Source organism: Oryctolagus cuniculus, chromosome 8, assembly GCF_051225735.1.
Source record: "Oryctolagus cuniculus isolate XC-2025 breed Fujian yellow rabbit chromosome 8, ASM5122573v1, whole genome shotgun sequence".
In the NCBI taxonomy this organism is placed as follows: Eukaryota; Metazoa; Chordata; class Mammalia; order Lagomorpha; family Leporidae; genus Oryctolagus; species Oryctolagus cuniculus.
The window spans coordinates 30,385,703-30,399,084 of NC_142874.1; the positions used below are offsets into that span (position 1 = coordinate 30,385,703).

Here is a 13,382-nt window from a genome sequence, read left to right on the forward strand (position 1 = left end):
CTCCAACACAGGATGTGGGTGCCCCAAGAATTAGCTTAGCTGCTCTGTTAGGTATCCACCCCTGTATGTTAACTTTGTACCCAGAGTTCTGAAGATTGCATTTCTCACTAATGTAGCAGGATTTTTTGTTTTGATTTCTTAGGATTTTCTATATAATCACACTATCTATAAACAAAGCTTTCTTTACACCCTCCCAATCTGTATACCTTTAATTTCCTTTTCTTATTGTATTTGACTTTTTTTTGTTGTTGTTCATTTGACAGGTAGAGTTATAGAAAGTGAGAGAGACAGAGAGAAAGGTCTTCCTTCCACTGGTTCACTCCCCAAATGGCCACTATGGCTGGGGCTGCGCCTATCCGAAGCCAGGAGCCAGGTGCTTCTTCCTGGTCTCCCATGCGGGTATAGGGCCCAAGCACTTGGGCCATCCTCTCCTGCCTTCCTGGGCCACAGGAGAGAGCTGGACTGGAAGAGGAGCAACCGGGACTAGAACCCAGTGCCCACATGGAATGCTGGCAACACAGGCGGAGGATTAACCAAGTGAGCCACGGCACCAGCCCTTCTTATTGTGTTAGTTGGGACTTCCAGTGTGAAGTCAGACAAGAGTGGTAAGAGGGGATATTCTTTGTCTAGTTCTCCATCTTAGGGGGAATGCATGTAGTTTATCACAATTAAGTACATGTGAGGTTGGCCAGCTGTAGAATTTTTGTTGTTTTTTAAAAGACTTGTTTGATTTGAAATGGAGAGAGACAAACAGGCAAACCTTTCATCTACTGATTCACTCCCCAAATGGCCCCAGTAGCCAGAGCTGGTCCAGGCCAAAGCCAGGAGCCTGGAATTCCATCTGGGTCTCCCACATGGGCGGCAGTGGTCCCAGTACTTGAGCCGTTAAGTGTATCTGATGGCTCCCTGAGGGAACCTTAACAGGAAGTCTGAATTGGGAGCAGCACTGGGACCTGAATGCAAGCACTGGGCTATGGAAGGCAGGCATCCCAAGATGTCTTAACACTGCACCAAACTCCCAGTCCTCCACGAACTTCCTGGGGTGCCCCTGACGGGGGTCTAGCGTCCAGAATACATAAAGAACTTAGAAATCCACCAGAAGAGACAACTTAAACTTGGACAAACATTTGAACAGACATTTCTCCCAAGCTTATTATGCACACAGACGACACACACTTGAAAAGAAGCTAAATACCATTAGTCATTAAGGAAATGGAAATAAAAACCACAATGAAGTTCTTCATGTTAAAACCAGATAAAAACATCACAAGAAAGTTACGAGCCAATATTTCTCAAGAGCACAGATTGCTAACGCGACTTTAATAGTATAAACAGAATCACACACTAGGCCTGTGCCAAGCTGAATAATGCCCCTCCAAATTCATGCCCACCTGGAACCTGTGCATGGGACCTGAGTGGGAAGCAGGGTCTTTGCAGGCATAATCAAGTTAGGACGGGTGAGACTGGATTAGAGTGGGCCCTAATCCAATGACTGGTAACCAAAGAGGGAATTCAGACACACGTGCGTTTGCAGGAAGCTGAACTGGCATCCCAAATGTGCCATACCTCCCACCCTCCAAGTTATATCATAATCTCCCTTTCACCTCTTTGACTCACCGGTTATCCAGAGGTTCTGTTCAATTCCAAGATGTTAGTGAATCTCTCAAATTCCCCCTATTATAATCACATTCTACATTAAGAATGTATTTTGTATGATTTTAATCTTTCAAGTACTCTGGGTCTTGTTTTATGACCTAATAGGTAGTGCACCATGAAAATGTACCACATACTTTCAGAAGGAATGTACTCTGCTGTTGAGTTGAAGGCCCTACAGATGTCTGTGGGTACAGCAGGAGCACAGTGCTGCTCAGGCTGTCCACTTCCTTGTTGGTATTTTATCTAATCACTCTACCCAACAGTCAAAGTAGAGTTCCAAGGTTTCTAGTTATTGTTGTTTGCACTGTCTACTTATCCTTTCAATTGTGTTAACTTTTGTTCTGTAGATTTTGTGGTCTCTGCTTAGATATACATATGCTTACAACTGTTATATCTTCCTCTCTTTAATTACCAGCTTCTGTTAATACCTACCACAGGCTAATTATGAAAGGAGTTTATTTTGGCCTATGGTTTTGGAGGTTTACAATCCAAGATCAGGCAGTACCACGGGTCTGGCCTGTGATGAGGAAGGTGGATGCTGACAGCCATGCAGAGGAAGAATCACATGGTAAGCCAGGAAGCAGAGAGAGTATGGTGGCTAGGCCAAACTCAGAATCACACAACCAACCTGCTCATGAGAACAATCTTCCAAGGGCAATGCCCCCAACTACCTAAAGACTTCCCACTAAGCAACTGGAAAACATCACCAGTGAAATAAGCCAGTCCAAAGGACCATATGTTCTCCCTGAACCATGATCATTAACAGAGCATCTAAAAGGCAATCTACAGAAGTGAAGTTGACACTTGGAGATGCAATGACTTTGAACAGTCCTTGTCTCAACTGTTGAGATTTTTTTTCCATAATTTTTTGAACTCTTTACTTAGAACAGAGTTAATCATATGTGTATAAAGTTAATTGAAAATAGGCCTTGGTAAAAAATAAGAATGGGAATAGGAGAGGGAGGAAGAAGTAGGGTGGGAGTGTGTGTATGGTGGAAAGAATCACTATGTTCCTAAAGTTGAACTTCTGAAATGTATGAAGCTTATATTCCTTAAATAAAAGGTTTCTGGGGGAAAAAATTCAAAGGCCCAAGAACATTGGGATACCATTACTTCCTATTAAATACAGTATGTTAAGAAATTTAAGTTGTTCACAATCATACACAATACATATATTTGCACACAACATTATTTAGGTGGTATGTATTCATTTAAATTTGCCCTCATATTTTTCCCTTTCATTGCTATTTATTCCTTGAGCCATTTCTCAATTTCTATCTTGGACAATTTACCTTCTATCTAAGCAACGACTTTTTGTATTTTCCTTCAGTGGAAGCCTCCTGTTGCCCACATTCGTGGATTCCTGCCATCCGTGTGGGAGATCTAGATGGAGTTCTCAGCTCATGGCTTTAACATGACCTAGCCCTCGCTGGTCAGGCAAGTGGGGAGTAAACCAGAGAATGAAAGAACTCTCTCCTTCTCCCTCTCTCTCTGGCTCTACTCTCTCTCATTCTGCCTTTCAAATAACTAAGTAAATATATTTTTAAGGATTTATTTTATTTACTTGTAAGGCAGAGTTAGAGAGACACAGAGATCTTCTATGTGCTGATTTACTCCCCAAATGGTTGCAACAGCTGGGGCTGGGCCAGATCAATGCCAGAAGCCAGGAGCTTCTTCCAGTTCTCCCATGTGGATGGCAGGGGTTCAAGCACTTGGTTCATCCTCCTCTGCTCTTCCAGGTGCATTAGCATGGAGCTGGATCAGAAGTAGAACAGCTGGAACCTGAACTGGCGCCCATATAGGATGCCAACATCGCAGGCAGCAGCTTAACCAGCTACAACACAACTCCAGCCTCTAAGTAAATATTTTTTAAGAAAAGTCCAGTTTTCAACAAAGAATTGTAGAGCATGCCAAGAAGTAGGACAGTATAATCCATACTTTTTAAATTTTTTTAAAAGATTTATTTATTTATTTGAAAGTCAGAGTTACACAGAGAGAGGAGAGGCAGAGAGAGGGAGAGGTCTTCCATCCGATGGTTCACTCCCCAATTGGCCACAATGGCGGGAGCTGTGCCAATCCGAAGCCAGGAGCTTCTTCTGGGTCTCCACATGGGTGCAGGGGCCCAAGGACTTGGGCCATCTTCTACTGCTTTCCCAGACCATAGCAGAGAGCTGGATCGGGAGTGGAGCGGCCAGGACTAGAACCAGCGCCCATATGGGATGTCGGCGCTTCAGGCCAGGGCATACCTGTCGTGCCACAGCACCAGCCCCCATCCATACTTTCAAAAAAAAAAAAAAAAAAAAGGCAGGCAATAGACAGAAAATGTCCTACAAAAAACCAAGATGCTATTACTAAAAGTTTTACATTGAAGTATGTTATTGCAAAATTAAAAAGAAAAAAAGGAGGATGAGGGAGGGAGAGAAGTATCACTATATTCTTTGATTTGTATTTATGAAATAAATGAGCAGCCAGCACTGTGGCGCAGCAGATTAAGGCCCTGGCCTGAAGCGTCGGCATCCCATATGGGCGCTGGTTCAAGTCCCGGCTGCTCTTCTTCCAATCCGCTCTCTGTTATGGCCTGGGATAGCAGTAGAGGATGGCCCAAGTCCTTAGGCCCCTGCACTGCATGGGAGACCTGGAAGAGGCTCTTGGCTCCTGGCTTCAGATTGGCGTAGCTCCGGCTATTGCAGCCATCTTGGGAGTGAACCAGCAGATGGAAGACCTCTCTCTCTGTCTCTACCTCTCTCTGTAACTCTGTCTTTCATATAAATAAAATAAATCTTTAGGAAAAAAAAAAGAAATACATGAAATCTGTTCTCATTATATCAATAAAATTAAAAAGATTTTAGGGATGGTGTTGTGGCCTAACGGGTTAAGCAGCCATCTGTGATACTGGCATCCATATGGTGCCAATTCATATCCCAGTTGCTCCACTTCTAATCCTGCTCCCTGATAATGGCCTTGCAAAGCAGTGGAAGATGGCCCAAGAGCTTGGACCCCTGCACTCTTACAGGAGACCTGGAAGCAGCTCCTGGCTCAGCCTGACTCAGCCCTGCTGTTGTGGCCATCTGGAAAGTGAACCAGTGGATGAAGATCTGTCTCTCTAATTCTGCCTTTCAAATAAATAAATCTTAAGAAAATATTTTTAAAATATTGTTCAAAGAACAAAAGGAAATCATATCTTAAGATCTTACAGAATGTATGAGAACATATTTTACCAAATGAAGACTAAAAATAGATAAAAATTACAAGAAAGAACCAAATGGAATTCTTGGACAGCAGAGAGTAATAATTGAGAAGAAAAATTCACTAGAGGGACCTGACAGCAGATCTGAGTAGGCAGATAAAATAGCCAGTGAACTGGAAGATCTGTCAATGGAGATTTTATCTGCTATGAGGAAGAGCTAGGAGGGAGGAGGAGGACACTGCCCTTGAGGCCTTCCAGGCCCAGCAAGCACAGCTACATACAAATACCCGGAGTCTGAGGGGGCAGCAGGCGGGAAAGAACAGCTGAAGAAACAGACAAGAACTTCCCAGTGTCGAGGAAAACATCAACCCACACGTCCACGAAGATGAGGAACACAAAGTGGGATAAACCAAAGCTCCTCCGTGGCCTGCAGCCTGCTAGACCATTCTGCAGAGACCGGACTTCCCGGCCTGCTCAACTGCAAGAAACCTCACACCCTCCACCCACTGGCTTCAGTTCTTGGGGGAACTCTACCGCACACTTATCACAGAAAGCAAGAGACAACAGAGCTATAGAAAACCAAAGGTTTATGGCCGGCACCATGGCTCACTACGCCAGTCCTCCACCTGCAGCGCTGGTACCCCGGGTTCTAGTCCTGGTTGGGGCGCCGGATTCTGTCCCGGTTGCTCCTCTTCCAGGCCAGCTCTCTGCTGTGGCCCAGGAAGGCAGTGGAGGATGGCCCAAGTGCTTGGGCCCTGCACCCACATGAGTGACCAGGAGAAGGCACCTGGCTCCTGGCTTCAGATCGGTGCAGCGCCGGCCGTAGCAGCCATTTTGGGGGTGAACCAGTGGAAGGCAGACGTTTCTCTCTAACTCTCTCTGCCTATCAAAAAATAAATAAATAAAAGGAAAAAAAACCCAAAGGTTTTTATATACTATTAAAATGTGGTATTAATCTGAACAAAATTGCTACAAATTAACATGTCAGGAAAAGCATCAGATAAAATTTAACTTTTTTTGATTATAAAACACTCAGGAAATTAGGAATAGAAGGAAATTTACTTAACATAATAAAAGGAATTTATGGGAAATCCACAGTTAAAATGATACACAATGGTGAAAGCGTTGCCTTTCAGACCAGGAAAGACAAAGGTGCCCGTTCTCACCGCTGCCGTCACACACTGTAGTAGAAGTCTCAGCCAAAGCAAGTACGGAACAAACTAAGCATGTGGGCAAGCAGGGGAAGGAAAGAAACAGCGTCCAAACTGCAGAGAACACTCTCTGCAGACGACACAACGCTGTCATAGAAAGCTGCAAAGAACTCTCAAAACTACTCTAGAGCTCATACACAAATTCAATAAAGCTACAGAGTACAAACCCCACACACAAAACCCGCTGTGCTCTGACAGACCAGCAAAGAATAAGCCAAAAATACAGTGGTATCCAAAAAAATACACTAAAAATATGTAAGAATAATTCTAACCAGGGAGATGAAAGACAGACATGGAAGCTAAAACACTGCTGAAACAGAAAACCTGAGTAAATGGAATGGTGTTCTGTGTCCTTGTACAGAAGATTCGCTGTTATTGTACTAAATATATTATTACTGTACTCTGCAAGTGATCTACAAACTCAAGAAAAGTGCTATCAGAATTCCAATGGTAATGCCTATTCTCAAATTCATAAGGAACTCAAAAGGATCCTGAAGAACTAAACAATGCTGAAAATAAAATACAAAGTAGGAAAGGTTTCATTTTCCAACTTCAAAACATTCTACAGGGGCCAGCGCTGTGGCACAGCGGGTTAACGCCTTGGCCTGAGGTGCCCGCATCCCATATGGGCGCCGGTTTGAGACCCGGCTGCTCCACTTCCCATCCCTGCTATGGCCTGGGAAAGCAGAAGAAGATGGCCCAAGTCCTTGGGCCCCTGCACCCACATGGGAGACCCAGAAGAAGCTCCTGGCTTCAGATCGGCGCAGCTCTGGTGGTTGCGGCCATCTGGGGAGTGAACCAGCAGATGGAGGACCTCTCTCTCTGCCTCTGCCTCTCCTCTCCTCTGTGTAACTCTGACTTTCAAATAAATAAATATTAATAAAAATACTACAAAGCAACAGCAACTACAGCAGTGTGGTGCTGGCCTAAGAAGACACATATACAATGAGACAGACGGAAGAGTCCAAAAAGAAGCCCAAACACCAGAGATGCTTGACAAGGATGCCAAGGTCACACAATGCAAGAAGAGAAGTCTCTGCAACAAACGGTGCTGTGACAAGCAGACACCCATGTGCAGAAGAGCAGACTTGCACCCTATGCTGCCCTCAGGGCGGACCAATGACTAAACATAGAAGGTAAAATCATAAAAGTTAGAACACAACACAGGGATGGGGCAGGCATCTGGCATTTGCGAGTGAACCAGTAGGTGGAAGATCTCCATCCATCTTCCCCACCACCCCCTATCAAGTAAAGATACATTAATCAATCAAAAAATGGGCAATGGAACTGAGTAGATATTTCTTTATTCGAAAGGCAGAGCTACAGAAAGAGAGGGAGAGACAGAGAGAGAGAGAATCTTCCATAAAATGGTTACTCCCCAAATGGCCGCAACTCCCTAAATGTCAGGCTGAAGCCAAGAGACTGGAACTTCTTCCGCATCTCCCGTTAGGCAGCAGAGACCCAATCCCTTGGGCCACCTTCCACTGCTTTCCTAGGCACATCAGCAAGGAGCCAGATGGGAAGTGGAACAGCCAGGTCTCAAACTCGTGCCCGTATGGGATGCGGATGCACAGGTGTCAGCTTTACCTACTACGCCACAATGCTGGCCCCTTGAAGAGATTTCATCAAATAATGATACAAATGGCCAAACAGGCACACGGAAGCCATCAGCAGCACTGGTCATTAAGAAAGGCATGTCAGTGAGACACAGGTAGATCTGGCCCCGTGGTTGAGATGCTGATCAGTGCACCTCTACCTCGCATCACGACTCCCACTTCTGGCTCCTGAATCCCCTTCCTGCTAGTGTGGACCTGAGGCAGCAGTGAAGGCTCCAGTGGCTGCATTCCTGCCACCCATGTAGGAGACCTGGACTGTACCCCTTGCTTGAGTTTCAGCCCCTTGGTCGACGCAAGCATTTAGGGCATGAACCAGTGGACTGGAGCACCCTACCCCCGACACATAAATAAATTTTTAAATGAAACTCAAAATTTAATTTCATAGTGGCTATTTAAAAAAATCAGTGGGCCTCTGCTGGGGATGCTGCCATGCCACACCAGTTTAAAGCAGTCACTCTGCTTCCAATGCAGTTTCTTGCCAATGCATCCAGGAAGGCAGCAGGTGAGGGCTGCTATCAGCCATGGGGGAGACCCAGATGGAGTGTCAGACTCCTGGCCTGGCCCGGCCCAGGCATTTGAGGAGTGAACTGGTGGGTGGGAGATCTCTCTCATGTACTCTTGCTCCACCTTTCAAGTAGATGAAAAAATAAACATGAAAAATATTACTTTTGAAAACCACCAGAAAACAGCTAATACTGGAAACGATGTAAAGAGACTGAACATTGTTGGTAGGAATGGACGAAGGTACAGGCCACTGTGGAAAATGGCTTGGTGGTTCCTCAAAAGTTAAAGATTAGGGGCCGGTGCTGTGGCACAGAGAGTTAAAACCCTGGCCTGAGCGCCAGCAATCCATATGGGTGCCAGTTCAAGTCTCAGCTACTCCTCTTCCAATCCAGCTCTCTGTTATGGCCTGGGAAAGCAGCAGAAGACAACCCAAGTACTTAGGCCTCTGCATCAACGTGGGAGACCTGGAAGAAGCTCCTGGCTCCAAGATTTGGATCAGCTCAGCTCTGGCCATTGCAATCATTTGGGGACTCAAGCAGTGGATGGAAAACCTTTCTTTCTCTGTCTCTACCTCTGTAACTCCTTCAAATAAATAAAATAAACCTTAAAAAAAATAATCACTAGGGGTCGGTGCTGTGGTATATGGGGTAAAGCTGCCGCCTGCAGTGCCGGCATCCCATATAGGTGCTGGTTTGAGTCCCAGCTGCTCCACTTCCGATCCAGCTCTGCTATGGCCTGGGAAAGCAGTAGAAGATGGCCCAAGTCCTCAGGCCCCTGCACCCATGTGGGAGACCTGGAAGAAGCTCCTGGCTCCTGGCTTTGGATCGGTGTAGCTCTAGCCATTGCTGCCATCTGAGGAGTGAACCAGAGGATGGAAGACTTTCTCTCCCTCTCTCTCTGCCTCTCTGGGAATCTGCCTTTTAAATAAATAAATAATTAAAAAAAAAAAAAAAGAATTACCAAGTGCTCCAGCAATTTCATACCTAGATACATGTACACAAGAGGATGAAAACAAGTACCCAACAAATGCACGTGCAGGCAAACTCACAGCGGCATTCTCTACGATAGCAAAAAGGAGGGAACAGGGCAGACGCTGGTGCGACAACGTAGATGCCACTTGGTACGCCCACAGCCCCGATCCCAGCGCCTGGGCTGGACTCTCAACTCCACTCCTGGACCCAGCTTCGTGATGCTGTGCACCCAGGAGGGGGCAAGTGATGGCAGAAGTAGGCGGGTCCCTGCCATCCACATGGGAGGCTCAGGCTGCATTTCTGGCTCCTGACCCAGTCCCAGCTGTTGTGGGCATTTGGGGAGTGAACCAGTGAGTGAGCAATCCCTGTCGATGACTTCCTCTTTCTGAATGTCCAACACGTGAATAAATAAATAAACTGCGGAATAAACTTATAATGGAATATTACTCAACCACGAAACAGAATAAAGGATTGATAAATGCTCCAATGTGGATGAACCTTAAAAACATCATGCTTGGTGTAAGGTCACATATTTTATAATTACTGGTGTAACATATGCTCAATTAGGCAAAGCCACAGAAAGAAGATTAGATACTACCAGCAGTAGGGGAGAGGTGAATTGGGAATGATTAGTTAACAGGTACAGGGCGTTTTTTTTGGGGGGGTGATGAGAGTTTTGAAGTTAGGGTTGGTCACTGTACAACACTGTAAATACACTAAATGTAACTGACATGTATTTTGTATCCTTTTTGTTTTTTCTCCATTGTATGTCCTAAATTACATGTTAGTTACATGTTATTTTATTTCACTGCAATTCAGAAAAAATAAGAAATCAGGGCACGTCCAATGCTCACGTGGAATACCTCCTTCTCGGGTGGGAAGGTGACTGGAGGTGGCGCCTGTCCCCATGAAATGAGTGTTTGTGGGCAGCTATGGCAACAGGGCAATGGGCTGAACCCAGACCTCCTCTCACACCCGCTCAAGCACAAGTGCTGACCACATGCAAGCGCAGATGGCCATGGGCAGATTCCCAGGGAAGGCCCCCCGAGTACATGGCAAGCTGAACTGACCATGCTAACTCCAGGGGCCACAAGAGCTCCTGCCAGGGACACTGATTCTGGCCTGGCCCTTGCATACCTGCTGGTGGATGCACGTGCACAAACTAGTTTATAAAAGGACTAGCACAGAAGCCACTGCACCAACCTTTCTTCAGACCAAGGAACACACGTGCATCCTCACAGAGACCGCCTGACAGAGACCTAGTACGGGAACTGCAACACTTGTTGAAGGTCTAGAACGTGAAGAACTGGCGGACATGCTCCCATGACTGCGTGCTCACACACAGCATGAGTGGGGCTACACGACTGTCCCCTCTCCTGCTGGATCTAGGGCAAAGGGGTTGGAAGGCCGGTGGTATGTCTACGTACTCCTTTTCACAGGGCCCTGACACTGGCACAACTAGAGCCGGCTCTTCCGTTCTTTAGTCCCCTCTGCGTGACCTCGGCACTTTTTCCCTGCCTGATACTGTGGTCCTGGGACCAGGGCTGTAACTGCAGGAGCCAGAAGCTGGGAAGATCACTCTGAGTGACTAGGGTTGCCATAGCAACATAGCAAACTTGCTGGTTTAAACAACAAAGGAAATCTTTTGTCTCAGTTTTGTAGGGCGGAAGGTCAAGGTCAAGTGCCGACAGAGCCGCTTCTTCTGAGGGCCCTGAGAGGCCCTGCTTCTCCCCCTCCTGGTTCCCGTGGTCTCACAGGCGGTGTATGTTCTGTGTCTTCCGTCATCCTTCCTCTGTGTCCAAACTTTTCCTAAGGACACAGTTACACCGGATTAAGGTTCACTCCAATGACCTCCCCCTCACTTGACCATCTGTAAGGATCTTATTTCTTCTTTTAAAGAAATATTCATTTATTTTCATTTACTTGAAAGGCAGAATGAGAGATGGGGGCGGGCAGAGGGAAGGAAGGAGGGAGAGACAGAGACAGAGAGAGACAGAGAGAGACAGAGAGAGAGAGAGAGAAATCTTTCATCTGCTGCTTCACTCCCCAAATGCCTGAAACCACCAGGGCTTGGCCAGGCAGAAGCCAGGAGCATGGCACTCCATCCGGGTCTCCCACGCAGGTGCAGGGCCCGAGCACGCAGGCTGCTGTCTGCTGCCTCCCAGGACGTACCAGCAGAAAGCTGGGTTAGAAGCAGTGTAGCCAGGACTTGAGCCAGCTTTCTTATATGGGATGTGGGCATCCGAAGTGGCAGCTCAGCCCACTGTGTCACAGGCGTGCTTTTTTCCACCACAGACCCTATTTCTCAATAAGGTCACATTCACAGGTACTGCAGATAGGATTTCATTTTCTTGGGGATACAATTAAACCCACAATAATCCCTAAGCAAGCAACTCCACCTCCACCTGACACTGTGTTAGAGTGGCTAAGGGCCTTCACTCCATCTGGCCAGGTGAGGTGCGCAGGGATTTCAGCGATACCGCCTTGGTCACACAGCCCACTGGTCTCTACTTACATTACCCTGCTGTTGTATGGATGGGAGCGACCCGAGGGAGAGAGACTCGGCTGCACTAGCAGCAAGTACTGCCGGCAATCTAGAGCAGCACAACGGCCAAAGCTAATGCCCGTCCAAAGGTGCAAAGGCCCGGATGTCAGTGGAGAAAAGGAAGGTTGCTGGGCGTACACACAGGAACAGACAGCCATGCAGTGAGAGAAATACAGTGTTACACTGGTGGATCAGGAGATGACACTGTCTGGTAAGCCAAGAAAATCAGACGCCTAAAGAACTAAAGCCACGTTGCCGAGAGGACTACTATCCGGGAACCTGCCAATGCCAAGCGGAGCCTGCAAACCCAGGTGGCACAGCTCTGGGAGATGTTTTGGCTGTGCAATGTAATGATGAACTGGACTAATTATTCATACTGTATCACTAACCGCATGATGCTAATCATGTTAGTCAGAGTCAACTAACTCATGTCAGCAGGTCTTTTTTTTTTTTTTTTTTTTTTTTGACAGGCAGAGTGGACAGTGAGAGAGAGAGAGAGAAAGGTCTTCCTTTACCGTTGGTTCACCCTCCAATAGCCGCCGCGGCCGGTGCGCTGCGGCTGGCGCACCGCGCCTATCTGAAGGCAGGAGCCAGGTTCTTCTCCTGGTCTCCCATGGGGTGCAGGGCCCAAGCACTTGGGCCATCCTCCACTGCACTCCCAGGCCACAGCAGAGAGCTGGCCTGGAAGAGGAGCGACCGGGTCAGCAAGTCTTAGGGTGATACTGATCATTGACTGTACTGGGAAACGGGGGCAAAGCTCCCTCAGGCGGTTGCACTACAGGAAGCAAACCTGGCCCGAGCAGACTGCACGTAGCTAACCTCTATGCACAGGTTTACTGAAGTTCCCATGCTGGTTAGTCAGGGTGAAGTCATCACATTAGTACAAAAATTTAAGAAGGGGGCAGGTGTTTGGTGCCAGTTCAGCTGCCAGTTGGAAAGCATATATCCCAAATCAGAATGCCTAGGTTCCAGCCCCTGCTCCACCTCCAGCTTCCTGCTAATGCATACCCTGAGGCAGCAGTCGGCCCCTGCTACCCACACGTGAGCCCTACATTGAGTTCTGGCTTCCAGCTTTGACCTGGACTAGCATTAGCTACTACAAGCATTTTGGGAAGTGAACTAGCGGATGGGAGCCTTCTCTGGTTTTTCTTTCTCCCTGTCTCTCAAATGAATATAATTTTAAGTGTGCATTCATGTGGGCCAGTGCTGTGGTGTCGTGGGGTAAGCCTCTGCCCACGGCGCCAGCACTCCATATGGGCACTGATTCGAGTCCTGGCTTCAGATCGGCCCGGCTTAGGCTATTGAGGCCATTCGGGGAGTGAACCAGCAGATGAAAGATCTCTGTCTCTCCATCTCTCTAATTCTCTCAAATAAATAAATAAAATATTTAAAAACAAACAGGCCAGCACCGTGGCTCACTAGACTAATCCTCCACCTTGCGGCGCTGGCACACCGGGTTCTAGTCCCGGTCGGGGCACCAGATTCTGTCCCGGTTGCCCCTCTTCCAGCCCAGCTCTCTGCTGTGGCCAGGGAGTGCAGTGGAGGATGGCCCAGGTGCTTGGGCCCTGCACCCCATGGGAGACCAGGATAAGTACCTGGCTCCTGGCTTCGGATCAGCGCGGTGCGTCAGCCGCTATGCACTGGCCGCAGCGGCCATTGGAGGATGAACCAACGGTAAAGGAAGACCTTTCT

At 47.3% G+C, this 13,382-nt stretch overlaps 1 protein-coding gene across 3 annotated transcripts in view; it reads right to left on the minus strand.

Moving 5' to 3' along the window:
- Positions 1-13,382, minus strand: part of PIWIL2 (piwi like RNA-mediated gene silencing 2) — a 91,312-nt gene that overhangs the window by 18,421 nt on the left and 59,509 nt on the right. The window contains exon 21 of one of the 3 annotated variants that reach the window (XM_089302222.1): positions 5,478-5,726. The exons of 1 other annotated variant lie outside the window; for it this stretch is intronic. In XM_089302222.1, coding sequence (XP_089158348.1) covers positions 5,493-5,726 — 234 coding nt within the window. In that variant the 3' untranslated portion in view covers positions 5,478-5,492. Of the gene's footprint in view, positions 1-5,477; positions 5,727-9,791; positions 10,955-13,382 lie in introns of those variants that run through there. One more of the 3 variants, XM_089302223.1, reaches the window with a different exon arrangement.